The 15,181-nt window shown below is 37.9% G+C and overlaps 1 protein-coding gene across 1 annotated transcript in view; it reads right to left on the bottom strand.

Moving 5' to 3' along the window:
* BBOX1 (gamma-butyrobetaine hydroxylase 1) overlaps positions 1-15,181 on the bottom strand; it is a 93,185-nt gene that overhangs the window by 31,540 nt on the left and 46,464 nt on the right. Inside the window, exon 4 of the mRNA XM_008003846.3 lies at positions 3,378-3,576. Coding sequence (XP_008002037.1) covers positions 3,378-3,576 — 199 coding nt within the window. The remainder of the gene's footprint in view (positions 1-3,377; positions 3,577-15,181) is intronic.

The following is a 15,181-nucleotide window of genomic DNA, read 5'->3' on the forward strand; positions in this document are numbered from 1 at the left end:
GTATATGAAGACAACATGAAATGCTGTAATCTACTGTTTTTTTGTTCATCCAACCAATCACTTAACAATTGAGATGACAGCCAAGAACCAAAAATAGCTATTCACATTCTCATTTTCATTTTAGACTCATGCATTTAACAGTTTTGAAACTAATAACCCTACTTGAATGGAAAAGTGTGAGGTGGGTATTAGTTTCCCAAGGAAGGCATGTCTAACGTGGTACCATCAGCAAGCTATTATTGTTTTAGGCATCTAACCAAGAGCAGTCATAAGCTTCCTTGAAAAATCTGCATGGAGAGCAAAGTTTACTTTTAATCTGTTCCACTTTCCTTTCTCTATCCCTCTTCTGTTGTTTAATCTTTTTTCTCCATTATTTATTGTGTGCATTTATTCATTCCATTCACTCACTCACCAACTAATTATTTTTCAGACAAGAGTAAGATACTTTTCCAGTGGAGAAACAAAGATATGAAAGAGAGGGACATTGTTTAAGGCAGCTACTGAGTCTGTTCTGAAGATGTCATGTCCAGGCACAACCAAACCAAAGTAGAAAGAATAACGTGGTAAATGCCATTTAGTGCACATCACTGTGAGAGTTCAGACGATGTAAAGCACCCCGGTTCTATCCCAATGGAGACCTGCCTTCTATTGAAGTCTCCCTTCCTTTCAGCCAGAGGTTCTCAACCTTGGCTGTACATGAGAATCACCTGCAGAGTTTTGAAAAGTTCTGATACTCAGGCCAAATACCAGTACTGTTAAAAAAAATAAAAAAAGGAAAACACACTGTGGAGATGGGATGCAGATGTCAGTATTTTTTGAATGGGCTATTCCAATAAGCAGCTTAGGTTGAAAATCACTGTTCTAAGTATTCCTTCTTCTTTTAAATATCAGACTTCAGTATCATTTCTGCACATTACTATGCAGAGAAATGGAAAAAGGGGACAATATTAGAGAAAATAGTTATTTTTCATATTCTCTGAACAACATCAACAAAAACAAAAAAGCAAATAAAACAACAATAACAAAAACAACAAAACTGTTCTGTCAGTTCTTGAGGTAGAAAATTAAAAATTGTCAAAAAATATATAGACAGATCTTGATAACTAGTGGTGGAAGTAAGGGGTAAGGTAGTAGAAAGGCGTTTTCTGGCATGTGTATAATTTGAGAGATTCAGGTAAGAAATGCGATCATCTAAGGAAGGAAGGATGGGGTAGGTTAACTAACTGGTTATATGGCAAGGTCGGACATGGAATGGTAGTAGGAGGTCTGATTTGTTTTGACAACAGACCTTTAGTATTTATTCCAATAATTTCACAATATTAGATCAGTGGCCAAATTATTAAGCCCTTTTATAGAGCCTGCAAAAACAAAACAAGACACACATAATAAATGAAGCTTAGATTTGACCCCTAGTGTGATGGGTTTGGGGGGTAGTTTAGAGAACTCCAACAAAGAGCCCAAAATTTGGCCACTGTTATTAAATTGTGAAATACCTTGGAATAGATACAAAAAGTTTGTTGTCAGCAAATAAAAACTAAGTGAAACGACTTAGAAGAGATTCGTTTCGAAGTGTCCTATTTAACACCAGTGGCTAAAAGCTCTTCTTTTCCGTGTGCTTTCTTCATATTATTAGCAGCAAGGCAGAGTAGAAAGTCCATAGATAGGACAGACTCTGGTTCCTTTATTACTATCTGTGGGCACTTGGGTTACCAATTAATTCTCTGGGCTTCAGTTTCCTTATCAGTGAACTGAAGGATAATATTCATTTCGGAAAGTTGTTGTGAGTATTAAATGAACAAAACATAATACAGTTGAGGCTCTTAATAATTTTGAGACTTTTCCCCCTCTTTCCTTTGTCTGTTGTTGCTGTAATCTCTAGGGCAGCTCAAATTCTTGCAGGTGTAAGGGGGATACAAATTTTATACAACACAAATCCACTAATGGTAAATGTAAGTTTCGGAGTCAGAGTAGGTACTGGGTTGTCTAAGTCTAAACATGGCAGAGATGGCAGTCTTTCAGTGATTGAATATTTTCAGTCTCCTGTTTATCTACAGACCAAGTCTTACTCTAGTTTAGGAGTGGCAAACCTAAAGAGTAGCAGGGCACTTGCAGGTCTGGAGAGGGTGGAGGATTTTGGCAAACTGGAGAGTGAGTCTATGCTCTCTTCAAAGGCAGCCTCTATTTGTATCCAGTAGATTGTTTGCATGCAAGGATTTAGGCTCTGTTGTTGCTAGAGATGATTTTTCAAGAAAAGTCAGGTCCACATGTAATGTAAAATCTCCCAGTTTTTAAGTGTTGACAACTAATTCCGTTTTCTTTCAACATCATGTGGGCCAAACCAAATATCTGAATACAGCCCGTGTGCTTCCAGTTGCAACCTTTGGAGTTGGAAGGTACCTTTCACTTTCAATGTTCTCTACTCTATGAGCCCAAGAATAATTGTATTAATCTCACATGAGGGGCTCACTCTAAAGAAATATAGTTATACTCCCATGTCTACATAAGTGTTTCCTGTTGTTGTGTTTCACTATCCATAATTAATGTTACCTCCAAGGAAATTCTTATGCAAACAGCCTCTTGTTCCAAAGTTAAAATCAATTATATCTCCCTGTTACTAACTAAAGCACATAGGACTAATTTTATGAATGTTAGTTTTATCTTTTTAACACATCTGTGACTGACTTTAATTTCTCAGGGCCCAACTTTAATTTTCAGCCAACTCTTGGGAGGTAAAAGTTTAAGAAGCTTTAACATAAAGTTTAATATGTTGTAAAGTCTTGGAGAAACACAGTCTTTCATCACATCTGTTGTGGAATAAATTATGTCCCCCCAGATTCATATGATGAAGGCCTAACCCCCAATGTTTGGAGATAGAGCCTTGGGCCCTAAGCTAACAAGACTGGTGTCCATATTAGAAGAAGAACAGACAGCAGGAGTGTGCTATGCACTGAAGAAAGGTCATGCGAGGACACAGTGAGAAGGCAGTCATCTGCAAGCCAGAAAATGTAAGCCTCACCAGAAACCAACCCTGCCAGTACCTTGATCTTAGACTTCTAGTTTCCAGAACTTTTAAAAAAATAAATTTCTGCTGTTTAAGTTTTCTGATCTGTGATATTTTGTTATGGCAGCCCAAGCAGACTACATATACCACTTATAACCAGCCTGATGTCTTTGGTGCCTGGTGTCTTTGGGCTTTTAGGCTCTTAAAAAATTATCATTCTCAGCAAAATACTACTTTTAGATTCTTCTTTTTATCTGGCTTCATGCTCAAGACATTATGAAAATTTCTGTACCTTCAATCAAGGGGGTCTCCCTCAGTTGTGAAATATTTCAAACTTTATCTGTGATGGCAGAATACAAACCATTTGGTGACTCACCCATAAAATGTGAGATAGAGGAAACCGATTCTTTTCCCAAGTTTGGAAACTTCTCCTGGTTTGTCAGATGCTCCGGTGAGTCGTACTATGCCTACTTTCTTGAGGGTGGAAAGCCACTTGTATGCATGTTCGTCATATCTTAAAACATCTTCAAAATCCAAAGTGGGTAGCTGGAGCTCTGAGCCCCAGTATTGACATTCTGTGAATTGAGAAAATGAAGAAACCAGATGGGATTACATTCTTTTTATATAGGATGATAACCTCAGAGAAAGGGCTAGTTCACTAAAGTTGATTGTTGATTTATAATGGAGTTTATTAAATGTTATTCATATTAGAAATGCTCAAGTCACTAGGCCTTTCTTCCTTGGTGCCACACCAGTCTGTTATATGCCTCCTGCTTACAACTGTGTTTGGTCCATAGCAGGTATTCAATATGTCCCATTTGTTAAGGGAATATTATTTAGCTGATGAATGGCTCTTGATCTGTATGTTCTTAGGGCTTCTCTGCATGGACACTGCTTAGAAATAACTCTGAGATACTGTATGTGTTAATGGCCAAGTTATATTGCTCAACTCCAAATAGATGATAAAATCAAAATGGTAGATTAGAACAGAATATGTCTATTCTTGGGGGCTGGGGGCTGAGGAGAGCTTGACATGGTAGGTACAGCTCTTCTTTCCTCTTATTTCACCTGATAAGAAGCAACCTCTGGGATCAGATCATCCTTTGGGGTCAGCAAAAAAAGATGAAGGTATATTCCTGGAATACATAGACCTTTTGGTGGGAGTGCCACACAGATAAGGTCAAATGCTTTCCATTAGCTCTCTCATTCTTCATGATTAAATGCTCATAAAAATGCTTAATTGAGAAAACAGAAAGAAAAATGTAAAAAATAATTGGCTTGCAAACTGGGCTCTCCCAAAGGAAGTGGAACACAGAGGAAATGCAAATTTGCCAACGAAAATAACACAGATATTACCAACTGAATTCAGGAAAAGCCTGACTCTAGCTAATCCATTTGATTTCTTCCTTCCTTGGTAAGAAAATTGTCCTAGGAAGGTAAGCCTTCCTAAAAAGTGACAGAATGAGAACTTCTGATCTCAATATCACCGTGAGCAATGCTTTACTTTTCTAGCTGGGGAATGTGTCATTTTATAGAAACAAAATAAAGCCCCCATTTAAGAATGAAGAATGGGTCAGTGCCTCTTGTAGTAGTTGTGGACTGGAAATCATTGCTTCTTTGATGTCAGCATAGCTGTTTCTGCAGAAATAGGAGTTTTTGTAGGCGTCAGTGGCTTTAGTAGTAAAAAGATACATGCAGGTGCAGGGAGCCACTTCTTGCTCTTCCACCAGCTAGTTGCATAAGGACATTGGCAGAGGTTAGTAGGTGTGTGTATGTATGAAAGCCTAATTAGGCTATAAATGCACATATTGCCAAAGTTTCTGGGTTATTAAGCATAGCAGTTGGTATGATGAGCCAGAATTTCCAGACCAAAATTGCAAACTGTAAATTAGGCCTCCCTAGAGTTGCATTAATTATTTTTTACTATGCTAATATTCGTTAGTACTGAACACATTCCACAGGCCCCAGTGACTACTGTATTGTCTCTGAAAGTTGAGCTGATATCCAGCCACTGGTTCTGAATTCCTAATTTTAACTCTTTTCTCTCTGTGAGGGGTAACCAGAAGTGAAAGAACCACAGTCTTTCCAGCTCCTTAAGCATTGCTTTTCAAGTGCTTCTGATATTTGAGAAAACTTTAGAATTTAATATTAACCAAGTCACTTTGGCAAAGAGAAACAGGTCAGCACATGGGCTATGTTTTATTAGACCAGAGCAAGTTGGTTAGATCAATAACAGACAATAAGGTGTGAAGGTTTCAGGATGGTTATACATTTTGGGGGAGGGAGGAAGGATGGTTTGATACAGTTTCTTGGTATTTCTTGATTATATGAGCTACCTAATCAATAGTCATTTGTTCGTTTATATTTTCAATAAGGCTAATATTTTATCATGTCACAAGGCATGGTGATAAGCAGTAGATTTTGAAGAGTTCACAGTCTACAGGAGAATTTGACATGGAAGGTGGCAATTAAAACAAAATACAGTCATTGCTATAGTTGAGATATGTTCAGGATACTAAGAAGGTATCTGTTGTGGGAAGTCACAGACCCCAAATGGAGGCACCGGCTGGAGCCATGGCAGAGAAACATAAGTTGTGAAGATTTCATGGACATTTATCAGTTCCCAAATAATACTTTTATAATTTTTTATGCCTGTCTTTAATTTAATCTCTTAATCCTGTTATCTTCATAAGCTGAGGATATACATCACCTCAGGACCACTGTGATAATTGTGTTAACTGTACAAACTGATTGTAAAACATATGTGTTTGAACAATATGAAAGCAGGGCACCTTGAAAAAGAACAGAATAACAGTGATTTTTAGGGAACAAGGGAAGACAACCATAAGGTCTGACTGCCAGTGGGGTTGGGCAAAAAGAGCCATATTTTTCTTCTTGCAGAGAGCCTATGAATGGACATGCAAGTAGGGAAGATATCGCTAAATTCTTTTGCTAGCAAGGAATATTAATATTAATACCCTGGGAAAGGAATGCATTCCTAGGGGGAGGTCTATAAATGGCCGCTCTGGGAATGTCTGTCTTATGCAGTTGAGATAAGGACTGAGACACGCCATGGTCTCCTGCAGAACCCTCAGGCTTACTAGGGTGGGGAAAAACTCCACCCTGGTAAATTTGTGGTCAGACCAGTTCTCTGCTCTTGAACTCTGTTTTCTGTTGTTTAAGATGTTTGTCAAGACAATACATGCACCACTGAACATAGACCCTTATCAGTAGTTCTGCTTTTGCCCTTTGACTTGTGATCTTTGTTAAACCCTTACCAGGAGTTCTGCTTTTGCCTTTTGTCCTGTTCCCTCAGAAGCATGTGATCTTTGTTAGACCCTTACTAGTAGTTCTACTTTTCACCTTTTGAAGTATGTGGTCTTTGTACCTACTCCCTGTTCTTACACCCCCTCCCCTTTTGAAACCCTTAATAAAAACTTGCTGGTCTGAGACTCAGGCAGGCATCACAGTCCTACTGATATGTGATGTCACTCCTGGAGGCCCAGCTGTAAAATTGTTCTCTTTGTAGTGTCTCTCTTTATTTCTCAGCCAGCTGACACTTATGGAAAATAGAAAGACTCTACATTGAAATATTGGGGGTGGGTTCTCCCAATAGATATCAAATTTTCTGATCCCTTGTCTAATGCTCTTTCTTGATGCCCAGCTACCCTTTCATGTTCATGAAGTTCCCCAGGGCAGTCCCTCAGACTTCAACTATTTCCAAAAGAAAACGGGATTGATTTCATATGGTAAGAGCCTCTTCTCAGAGAGGCAATAGATGTGGCTTTGTTTTGAATATTGGATTATGTGATTGTTTGCTTTGCCACTCCCATTTGCTCATTGTGTTTATAGTCCTCTGATTGTAACATCTGACACCAATTAAAAAGGTTTACAGGAAGAGGATGATAAATGTTATACAAATTACCTACTGACTGCCTAACTAGAAAGGTCTTTCGGGTTTTAGTGAGAAGAAAAATTTACTGGCCAAAACATCAGTGTTAAGGGCATAAATAACAAATCACCATTTCCTCTTTCCAAAGCTCACACCTAGGTGGACCATGTCCAGAACATTAAAAGATTTATTGAAAACAGCTTTAAGTTTGTTAGAAATCAGGGGCTCATGGAGTATTAGAAGTGGATGGGATGTTAAAGACTCACTTAGCATTTCGTACTGGTTTTTGGATTTCCCATCACCGTTTGTTCTTATCGCTGAACAAAACATTTGCCTAAATTGCAGATGAAAATTCTAGTTTTCTGGCACTGTAGTAATTGGTCCAAAAATGTATTTTCTATTCCTATGTAGACTGCTGTATGGAATTAGGTATGGTCTACGTGATTATCTATAGTAAATGTGTTGCCTTTACTGCAGCTGTTTAAGTAATTTATTGATGAGCATTTATTAAGATTTTAAGAAAAATGTATTGTTTCCTATTGAGAGTAAACCAGCCTAGAGAGATGATAGTGGTACAGACTATAGTACTGTCCAATAGGGCTTTCTGCAATAATGGAAATATGCCATATCTGTGCTGTCCAATATCATAGCCACTAGAAACACATGATTATTGAGATTTGACATCTGGCTGGTGAAACAGAGGCACTAAAGTTTTTACTTTATTTAATTTTAATTTATTTAAATAAATAGCCATATGTGACTGGTACTGTATTAGATAGGTCATTCATGAAGAAAAGAGCATGGAGGCAAGAGGCTTGGGTTTGAATCATTGTCTAGCCACTTACCAAATGCTGTCATTTCTTGGCTTCTTCTCTGTGTCTCAGTCTTTTATAAAATAGAGACAGTTATACTTATTCTGCAGATCTTTTGTGATCATGTAATGATATTATGAAAGGAGTTTGGTACAGTACCTGACATATAGAAGATCCATAGTATCAATAATAATAGCTAATATTTGCTGAATACTTTCTACGAGTGCTAGATGCTTCTGTACCTTATTTCTTTTAATTTCCACAGCAAATGTATGTAATAGATGCTTGCAGTGTTGCTGTGTTATAGAGAAGGGAACAGAGTTCTAAGTCATGCAGCTAATGATTTACAGGACTACTTAGTCAAATCCAGGTGACTGATTCAAAAATCTGTAATTTTAACAACTGCATATAAAATAAACATTTGATGCCTTGAAATACTATAATCATAGGTATTTTTATGTCCTGTATCTGAATGTTCATAGCTTAGTCTGTCCCTCATAAAGTAAATCTACTAGATAAAAATGAAAGCAGAGCAAGCTACAATTAGGAACATTTTGTCTGAACTTGTTCAAGCACTGGTGTTTAAAGATAAACTTTGGCTCCTATTCAGAATTTTAAAAGCAGGGAAAACACTACGAGCAGGTTTCATTGCACAACATTGAAACAACATTGCTATTCACCTTTGGTGAAATGAACCAAGGCTTTGCACACTGAAAAATCAGCTAGCTTCTCTTCTTTAGTATACATCACTATATTTCAGTGATCCATACCTTTTTGGTTTTACTTAAGGTCACTATTACTTTCCAGAGAGTTTCAGTGTGACCATGTGGCAGGGAAATATAATACACAGTGATTGAAAAATCATTTTCACAAGATAAATTTTCTTTAAACGTTGAGTTTATATTTTGACTACTTTGTTGATTCAAGAAGCATCTGGTTAGGGCACACACTATATACTTCCATAGCATGTTTCAGTGAATTTTTGTTTCTATATGAGCTTTTTTTTTTTCCATTATAAAATAGCACCCACACACACTCTCACATAATATTCTTTGTTTTAAAAATACAGAAAGATTTATATTCTTTTAAAAAATATGTTATCCTTTAAACGTGTAAAGTTAACCATATTCATACAAAGAGACTCCAGGTTAATGCACAGCTATCAATACAGTAGGCAGCATAGCCTGTAGTATAAATAATTCTGATTTTACAGGAGTTTACCATCACAGTGTGGTACAATGGTTTTTCAGTTCTTCAAAGTTTATACTTTTTCAACCATAGCTCTCATTTTGGAGTGCTCTAGTTAGCAGTTTTGCTGAAATCAGAGACTAAGGGCCATAGCCCATTAGAACCTGTGTCCCAATGTGAGCCTCTCCTAAATTTGGTTATGCTAAATATGACTTTCACAGACGCTGCTGTGACCAACCAGTTTTCAAATTCATCATAGTGGCCTGAATGTGAAATGCTCTAATTTTCAGGGATACAGACGTACCCTTGGAGTTACTGTGGGTTGGGTTCCAGACTGCCACAACAAAGCGAATAGCTAAATAAAGTGAGTCATGTAGACTTTTTGGTTTCCCAATGCATACAAAAGTTATGTTTACATTATACTGTAGTCTGTAAGTATGAAATAGCACTACATCTGAAAAATATGTATACCTTAATTAAAAAATATTTTATTGCTAAATATTGCTAATGATCATCTTAGTCTTCCATGAGTCATAATCTTTTTGCTGATGGAGGGTCTTGCCTCAATGTTGATGGTTGCTGACTGATCCGAGTGGATGTTGGTGAGGGCTGGGGTGACTGTGGCAGTTTCTTAAAATAAGACAACAGTGAAGTCTGTTCCATTGATTAATTCTTTCTTTCACAAAGTATTTCTTTGTAGTATGTGCTGCTGTTTGATAGCATTTTTCCACAGTAGAACTCCTTTCAAAATTTGGGTAAATCTTCTCAAACTCTGCCACCACTTTATCAACAGTATTTGTGTAGTATTCTAAATCCTTTGTTTTCATTTCAACACTGTCCACATCATCTTTATCAGGAGTGGAATAGATTCCATCTCAAGAAACCACTTTCTTTGCCCATTCATAACAATCAACTCCTCATTCATTCAAGTTTTATTATGAGATTGTAGCAATTTAGTTACATCTTCAGGCTCTACTTCTAATTCTAGTTCTCTTGCTATTTTCACCACATCTACAGTTACTTCCTCTGCTGAAGTTTTGAACCCCTCCAAGTCATCCATGAGGGCTGAAATCAACTTCTTCCAAACTCCTGTTGATGTTGATATTTTTTACCTCCTCCCATGAATGAAAAATATTAATAATAGTATCTGGAATAGTGAATCCTTTCCAAAAGGTTTCCAATTTATTTTGCCCACAGTCATCAGAGGAAACACTGTCTATGGCAGCCATAACCTTATAAAATGTGTGTTTCTTAAATGATAAGAAAAATGATAAACCATTTGTACAAGGTTTCCTTTTCAGGGTTAAGCATCACATTCTGGATCCTGAGCTGTATTTGAAAAAAGGAAAAGACACAAAATGTGTGTGTTTCTTAAATGATAAGAAGCCCAGCTCCCTGGGCTGCAGAATGAATGCTGTGTTAGCAGGCATAAAAACAGCATTAATCTCCTTGGACATCTTCATAAGAGCTCTTGGATGACTACATTGTCAGTGAAAAGTAGTATTTTGAAAAGTATCTTTTCTTTCTGAGCAGTAGGTCTCAACAGATGTTGAACAAATATTCAGCAAGCCATGCTGTAAATAGATGTATGGTCATCCAGGTTTTGTTTTTCCACTGATAGAGCACAGGCAGAACAGATTCAGCATAATTCTTAATGGCCCTAGAATTTTCAGAATAGTAAATGATCATTGATTTCAACTTAAAGTCAATAGCTGTATTAGTCCCTAACAAAAGAATCCCTAACAAAATCTGTGTTTTGGAGTGTTGAAGCTAGGCATTGACCTCTCTTCTTTAGCTGTGAAAATCCTAGATGGCATCTTTTCCAATATTAGGCATTTTGTCTACATGGGAAATCTGCTACTTAGTGTAGCCACCTTCACCAATGATCTTAACTAGATCTTCCAGATCACTTGCTGCAGCTTCTCCATTACGCTTGTCACTTCACCTTACACTTTTATGTTATAGAGAAAACTTCTTTCCTTAAACCCCATGAACCATCCTCTGCTAGCGCTAGACTTTTCTTCTATAGCTTCTTTACCTCACTCAGCCTTCACAGAATTAAATAGAGTTAGGGCCTTGCTCTGAATTAGGTTTTGGCTTAAGGAAATGTGGCTGGTTTGATCTTCTATTCAGACCCCTCAAACTTCCTCCACATCAGGAGTAAGGCTGTTTTGCTTTCTTATCATTTATGTGTTTACTGGAGTAGCACTTTCAATTTCCTTCTGCAACTTTTCCTTTGCATTCTTCACAACTTGGCTGACGGTCTGGTGCAAGAGGCCTAGCTTTTGACCTCCCTCAACTTTCGACATGCCTTTCTCACTAAACGTAATAATTTCTAGCTTTTGATTTAAAGTGAGAGACATGCAACTCTTCCTTTCACTAAAACACTTAGAAGTAATTGTGCTGTTATTAATTTGCCTTACTTAAATATTGTTGTCTCTCAGAGAACAGGGAGGCCCAAAGAGAGGAGAAAGAGAGAGAGAGAGAGAGAGAGAGAGAGAGAGAGAGAGAGGGAGGAAAGGTTGGATGGTAAAGTAGTCACAACACATACATTTATTAAATTATCTGTCATATATGAGTGCTGGTTTTGGTACCCCAGAAAAATTACAGTAGTAAGCTCAAAGATCACTGATCACAGATCACCATAACAGATATGAAAGTAATTAAACAGTTTAAGATACTAAGGTAATTGCCAAAATGTGACATGGAGGCAAAAAGCGAGCACATGCTCTTGGAAACATAGCGCCGATAGACTTGCTTGAGTGTTGCTACAAGCCTTCAATTTGTAAAAACCACATATTTGTGAAGCTCAGTAAAGTGAAGTGCAATAAAACAAGGTATGCTTGTACTAATATACCTGAAATCACACTACATTTTATTAAATCCAGCAGGAAAATTATTCTATGATATCAGCACAGAAATTTTAACTTTGCGCGTGTTGAAAGAGTAATTTAAAAGCATTTTCTTATCTTCCCCCAACTGTAAAACTTAACTATCCAGAGAACCAAAAGAAAATACATTTGACTAGAGTAAATCATTTGTCAGGAGAATACATTAAAAACAAATTTAAGTTTCACACTTGGGTCTGGGTACATAAACAGTACAGAAAGTGATGGAATATTTAAGGTATGAACCACCCTTCCTAATTTAACTTATGGTCTTACTAATAAATACTTCCTTGAACATGTGCTTCACACATCATAAAATTTATGAACAGGCTACATGCTGGTTTTCAAGGAACCATTTGTACAAGGTTTCCTTTTCAGGGTTAAGCATCACATTCCTGGATCCTGAGCTGTATTTCAAAAAAGGAAAAGACACAAAGAAGCTCTTTAGTTAAAGATTCATGAACACAGCATGCTAGGTTACAATGTGTTATTTCAAGAGTTCAGGACCTTCTGTCCACCTGCACTGAACTGAGCTGTTGGCTCTGAAATAGCTTATCGAATATGCAGGAGATCAGCCAATCTCTTACTGTCTTTTCCTGTAAATACCTTCTAGGGACCCTGACAAAACAAAGTCTGATCCCTCCTAGAGGAAAGGCAGCTAAGTGGAAAACAGAGCTTTGATTTTCTTCTCTTGCACTATGGAGATCCTGCTCTCTTCAGATTTTCCTTTTTTTAACTTCTTGTCTAGTGAATTCTACATGTCTTTCAAGATTCTGATCACTTCTTTTATGTTGAGATTTTTCCAGAAGCTGACCCTGGGATGAAGATTTAAATGCAAGAAATTTATGGAGGCAGTCTATCTGGAAACACTCATAGAAGATGGGGAATTAAGACAGGAAAGAAAACCTCTGGAACGTGTTGTAATGAACAGGTTACTGCTTTGGCAACGAGCTCAGCACCACTAGACTTCATAGGGACACTGTAGGGTATACCTTAGAGGTTTCACACTTGGGGAAAGGACACTCAGGTGCTCAGGATACCTATGCCTACCCCTCTTTGGTTGAGAGCTGCTCCTCTGGGCATCCACTCCTGGGTCTTTTTGGCCTTTCTTGTGTGCTGGCCAAGCGTGCTTTCTCAGGCAGAGAGGGGAGATTGGCAGTCTTGCAACATGTGCTGGCATGTATGTGACAAGTGCTAAGGGGCTATGGCAGGGCACTGGCAGCCTCTGCAATGCCCTTCTGGAAATCTCCTGCAACTGCTAATGGTGCTCTGGATGCCTGACTTCTCTGGTCCCTCAGCACGTCAGTCCCAGTGCTCATGATGTTATGTTGAAATCTTCCACTCACACAACACATCTGTTGAAATCCTTGCTATGGAAAAGAGATCGCATTTGTGAATAAAGACAGATATGATCACTTCTCTTGTTGGGGATAAATGGTACAAAAACAAGGAAGCAAACACATAAATATTAATACATAAAAACAAAAATTTTGGCAAGTGCTATGAGGGTAACAAAAGGGGTGTATAACAATAATAAATGAATGTTGGGACTGGAATAGGGAATTTATTTAGACATGGTGATTAAGGAACACTAAGCTAAAGAGAAACTATTTATGCCAAATCCTGAAGGGTGAGAGAAGACAGTCATGCAAAGGGCAGGGGAAAGAGTGTCAGGTAGGAGGGACAATGGGAAGATGGGAATCATCTTGCTTGAAAAACTCAGTCATCCAGTAATGGGATGGCTGGGTTGTATGGTACATCTAGTTCTAGATCCTTGAGGAATCGCCATACTGTTTTCCATAATGGTTGAACTAGTTTACAATCCCACCAACAGTGTAAAAGTGTTCCTATTTCTCCACATCCTCTCCAGCACCTGCTGTTTCCTGACTTTTTAATGATCGCCATTCTAACTGGTGTGAGATGGTATCTCATTGTGGTTTTGATTTGCATTTCTCTGATGGCCAGTGATGATGAGCATTTTTTCATGTGTCTGTTGGCTGTATGAATGTCTTAATCATGCTGCTATAAAGACACATGCACACGTATGTTTATTGCGGCACTATTCACAATAGCAAAGACTTGGAATCAACCCAAATGTCCATCAGTGATAGACTGGATTAAGAAAATGTGGCACATATACACCATGGAATACTATACAGCCATAAAAAAGGATGAGTTTTTGTCCTTTGTAGGGACATGGATGCAGCTGGAAACCATCATTCTTAGCAAACTATCACAAGAACAGAAAACCAAACACCGCATGTTCTCACTCATAGGTGGGAACTGAACAATGAGATCACTTGGACTCGGGAAGGGGGACATCACACACCGGGGCCTATCATGGGGAGCGGGGAGTGGGGAGGGATTGCATTGGGAGTTATACCTGATGTAAATGACGAGTTGATGGGTGCTGACTAGTTGATGGGTGCAGCACAGCAACATGGCACAAGTATACATATGTAACAAACCTGCATGTTATGCACATGTACCCTAGAACTTAAAGTATAATAAAAAAAAAACAAAAAACAAAAAAAACAAACCAACTCAGTCATCAAGGCTAGAACTGGGGCAAGAGGGCATGTACCAGATGAGGTAGAAAAGCAGGAAAGGGCTGGGTCAGGCAAGACTCAGTCTCTTCCGCTAGATTATAAGTTCCTCAAGACCTATGAAGATCATGTCACTTATCTGTGTTTTCACCAATAATGCTCCTTTCCTTCCTCCCCAACTTGTATAGTCCGACACTGAAGGTTTTCCGAAAACTGTTATGGTCCATATCCAAAACAAATCTTTGCTTATTTCCTAATGATGGCTAGAGCAACCACTGAAAAATGAGATTGAGACTGAGTACACTTTTATATTTTAAAAGACGAAGAAATTCATAAAATATTTAGGTGGTAACCCCATAAAACTCTGAAAGTATTGCTGAGAATGTACAAATGGGGCTTCTAAACAAGTCTAACCTGCTTGAAAGGAGAGACACACATTTTCATGTTGGACTGTTAGTAACCTGACATATTCTGTATGCTCAGTCCTATGACCAGAAAGATCATCTAGCTGAAGAAAACAAGAATTACACATAAAATAATAAAGAAACCGTAAATGGCAGTGTATGATAAATAATTTAAAAAACAATGGACCCTAACATTTATTGAGCACTTATATTTTCAAGCACCCTTCTAAGGACTTTATATGGATTAATTTATATAAATCTCACAACAATCCCATAAGAGATGCTCTATCACTGTTCTTATTTTATTGATGAGGAGACAGGCACAAGGAGCTTAGAAAATTTGTCGAGCATCAGACAATATGTGTCAGATTTGGGATTCCCACACAATTTGACTGAAGACAATGGGAAAAGAGTTGTATGGTGAAGGAAAACATGCACCAAATGATGTCA

This window comes from Chlorocebus sabaeus, chromosome 1 (assembly GCF_047675955.1).
Source record: "Chlorocebus sabaeus isolate Y175 chromosome 1, mChlSab1.0.hap1, whole genome shotgun sequence".
Classification (NCBI taxonomy): Eukaryota; Metazoa; Chordata; class Mammalia; order Primates; family Cercopithecidae; genus Chlorocebus; species Chlorocebus sabaeus.